This window comes from Sinocyclocheilus rhinocerous, unplaced genomic scaffold (assembly GCF_001515625.1).
Source record: "Sinocyclocheilus rhinocerous isolate Xijiao unplaced genomic scaffold, SAMN03320098_v1.1 scaffold1915, whole genome shotgun sequence".
Lineage (NCBI taxonomy): Eukaryota > Metazoa > Chordata > Actinopteri > Cypriniformes > Cyprinidae > Sinocyclocheilus > Sinocyclocheilus rhinocerous.
The window spans coordinates 747915-751106 of NW_015639873.1; the positions used below are offsets into that span (position 1 = coordinate 747915).

A 3192-nucleotide genomic window follows, 5' to 3' on the forward strand; every position below is an offset into this window, starting at 1 on the left:
ACTGTATGTAGACACACAGTATGAGGTTTTTATTTCATTTAGGACGCTGCACACATAGACCGTAGAATGCAAGGCATCTCACTAGGGTTTGGATCAGAGCCAGCGCATAAATGACACAACATATGGTCGAGTTATCCGACCTTCCACTTGTGCAACTGTCTCGTAACTCCGTACTGGCTCTTCCCTTCCTGAAAGAAACAAATACACATGCATCAGTTTCTGTTTGTAATACAAGCAACAACAAATCATTCCATTCTGTGTCAGTATTCAGGGCCGTGCTGTGCTGCCATACGGGTTGTAACTCACCCTGTGAGCCTGTACTGTCTCGACTTCGGTCCTGTCAGAAGGAAATGTAGGGGACAGCGCTTATTAAATTGTAATAGATTGTTTCCTACATCAGTTTAGATGTAATTAGGGGTTAACATTGTTGAAACATTTGCAGTTAGCCTATTGTACAAATAAAAACAATATAACAACAATTACATAAAACCGTGAATAACTGTGCAAGGTGAATTAAGCTATATGCCCATACAAAGCATTAAACTTTATTTATTTATGTCATTTGTAATACATACAGTGGGTACGGAAAGTATTCAGACCCCCTTAAATTTTTCACTCTGTTATATTGCAGCCATTTGCTAAAATCATTTAAGTTAATTTTTTTTCCTCATTAATGTACAATCTCGCCTGCGCGATGTCTATCATGTTCATCTGATGTGCGCTACTGTAACGTATATAAATGTAACTTTTTAATACGCAGTCGCAGGGGAAGTTCCCGACATTAAACATATAACCAACAGGGAGACTTCAGATATGAAAAAGCTGATGTTTTCTCATTAAAATCGTACGATTTCCTATTATTTCAATAGACAGGAACATCATCTTGCCATTTAGTGTCCCCGTCAGGGACTATGTTTTAGCGGAAGGGCAGCATCTAATGAATTTACTAGGAAAAAGTAACATGTTAATACATAGATTTTTGGTTTGGTACTCGAGGCGTGCTGTATTGTGAATAAGTTGCAGTGACTCGTGCCTAACACAATATTCCTATTCACAATACAGCACGCCTCGAGTACCTTATTGCTTACATATTATATTATCTGCAAGTACAGTTCATTAAAATATGTGACCCTGGAGCACAAAAGCAGTCTTAAGTCGCTGGGGTATATTTGTAGCAATAGCCAAAAATACATTGTATGGGTCAAAATTATAGATTTTTATTTTATGCCAAAAATCATTAGGATATTAAGTAAAGATCATGTTCCATAAAATTGACCCTTATGACTGGTTTTGTGGTCCAGGGTCACAAATAGTATTTATACTTTTATTATTTAAAGTACTTTTAAGAGTCGCACCAAAAGTGCATACTCAATGCAATTAGGCACACTTCTTTTTCACAAGGTCATCCTAAAGTGACAAGGTGAGCATGTGGACGTTTTCCCTGTGCATTTAAGTATTTTTTTCTGCAAATATCAATTTAGGGACTTTATGTATGAATCCCACAATGCTAAAAAACGCAGGTAACAGATACGAAGCCTAAATATTAATTTCCCAGGAAAACCCACAGAAAGCACTGAGCACGTGTGCTGGATGCAATGGTGTGTGTTTGTGAGCGCAGTGATCTGTGTCTACAGCATGAGCCCTACAGGCAGAACAAGCTCACAATGCCCGAGAGTTTTCATAAAACAACTGCTTGAGAGACTCCCCGGGCTGCAAACACACATCACTGCTGCTCTAAACACATCACAGCTGATTAGAGAGGAGGAAAACCAATCTCATATGAGAGCCGCCGAATGTTTTTTGGAGTAATTGAAGTAATTTAAAGCCGTTTGTGTTTTAGCAGGGATCTTACCCTTTCTTTCGACTTCAACCGCGTCCACTCTTTTCTCTCAACCCTGGAAGAGAGATGCATCTGAATGAATGACACGAGATTTATAACAAAACAGCAGCAGAAGGAACACTGAGTTTACTAAGAATGAACTGTGCTGTTGTTGTACAGAAAGACTGTACAGCTGATAAGATGGTGTGATATTGCTTAACTATAATATAAGACAAACTCTTTTTTCCCCCCTAAATCTTAAATTTGGAGGGCATACTAATTGCTTTCTAATAGGCTACATCATGCAGTAAATGTGTGCACACTCATGGTGTGTTTTTGTAAAGTGAGTGACATACTGGATAATGTCAGTTCATTCATGCATTGTTAAAACAGCAATTATGATATTATCATGATACATATTACACACTCCTAGTGCAGAAAGCACCTGTACATTTGAGCTGAAATAGCACATGCAAAAATGGCACAAATGTTTAGTGAATTCGTCCCACATTCTTATGACATTACAGCCAAAAAAACTTACATGAGACTGATGTAATAAAACTAAAATATGTGGAACTGTTTTCAGAATTGATAACATTATGAAATGTTTCTTGAGCATCAAATCAGCATATTATACATACACACACACACACACACACACATATATGTATATATATTAATATATAAAACTATGTGACCAGGATCATGTAACATAATTTTCTTTGTAATATCAAAACGGTTTTTAATGAATAAGCTTGGCAACGAGCAGATAAGATACAATGGTAAAATATATAAACATAAACCAATAGTTGTTTTATTGAGAAATCATATTGTTTTTAAAAAATTTTCCTGATGTGAAATGTACCCTAAATTATATGAATAAGAAAAAACTTTCAAATATAATAAAATACAAAACATTTATTTTAAATTGTAATAATATTTCCCAATATTACTGTTTTTACTGTATTTGTGATCAAATAAATTCAGCCTTGATGAACATAAGAGACTTGTTTCAAAAACATTGTAAAAAAAATCGAACGACCCCAAACTTTTGAATAGTAGTGTAATTTTCATTTTTATAATCTGAGGGAGTCAAAATTATATTGTAACATTTCATATGCTGTCAATAGAGCTTAAATTAAGTATTTATCCCAGAAGTTTCTTTTCACATCACTGCAGAGAAATGTTTGTGCGGATGAACGTCTCTAGAACACGTCCTTGTGTTAGAACGAAAGCGAGTTAAAAGCTAAAACGCCTCTTTAAGCCGTTTGAATATTATTTTGTTCAAGGACAACAGAGCAGATAACACAAGAGAAAGCAGCGACACACACACACACACACACTCTCACTCACACACACACACACACACACAC

The 3192-nt window shown here is 35.8% G+C and overlaps 1 protein-coding gene across 1 annotated transcript in view; it reads right to left on the minus strand.

The window, feature by feature from the left end:
- Nucleotides 1-3192, minus strand: part of LOC107752257 (disks large homolog 4-like) — a gene marked incomplete at its 5' end in the record, with an annotated part of 16804 nt that overhangs the window by 6795 nt on the left and 6817 nt on the right. The window contains 3 exons of the mRNA XM_016568187.1: nt 141-188; nt 307-337; nt 1853-1895. Of these exons, the coding sequence (XP_016423673.1) occupies nt 141-188; nt 307-337; nt 1853-1895 (122 nt within the window). The remainder of the gene's footprint in view (nt 1-140; nt 189-306; nt 338-1852; nt 1896-3192) is intronic.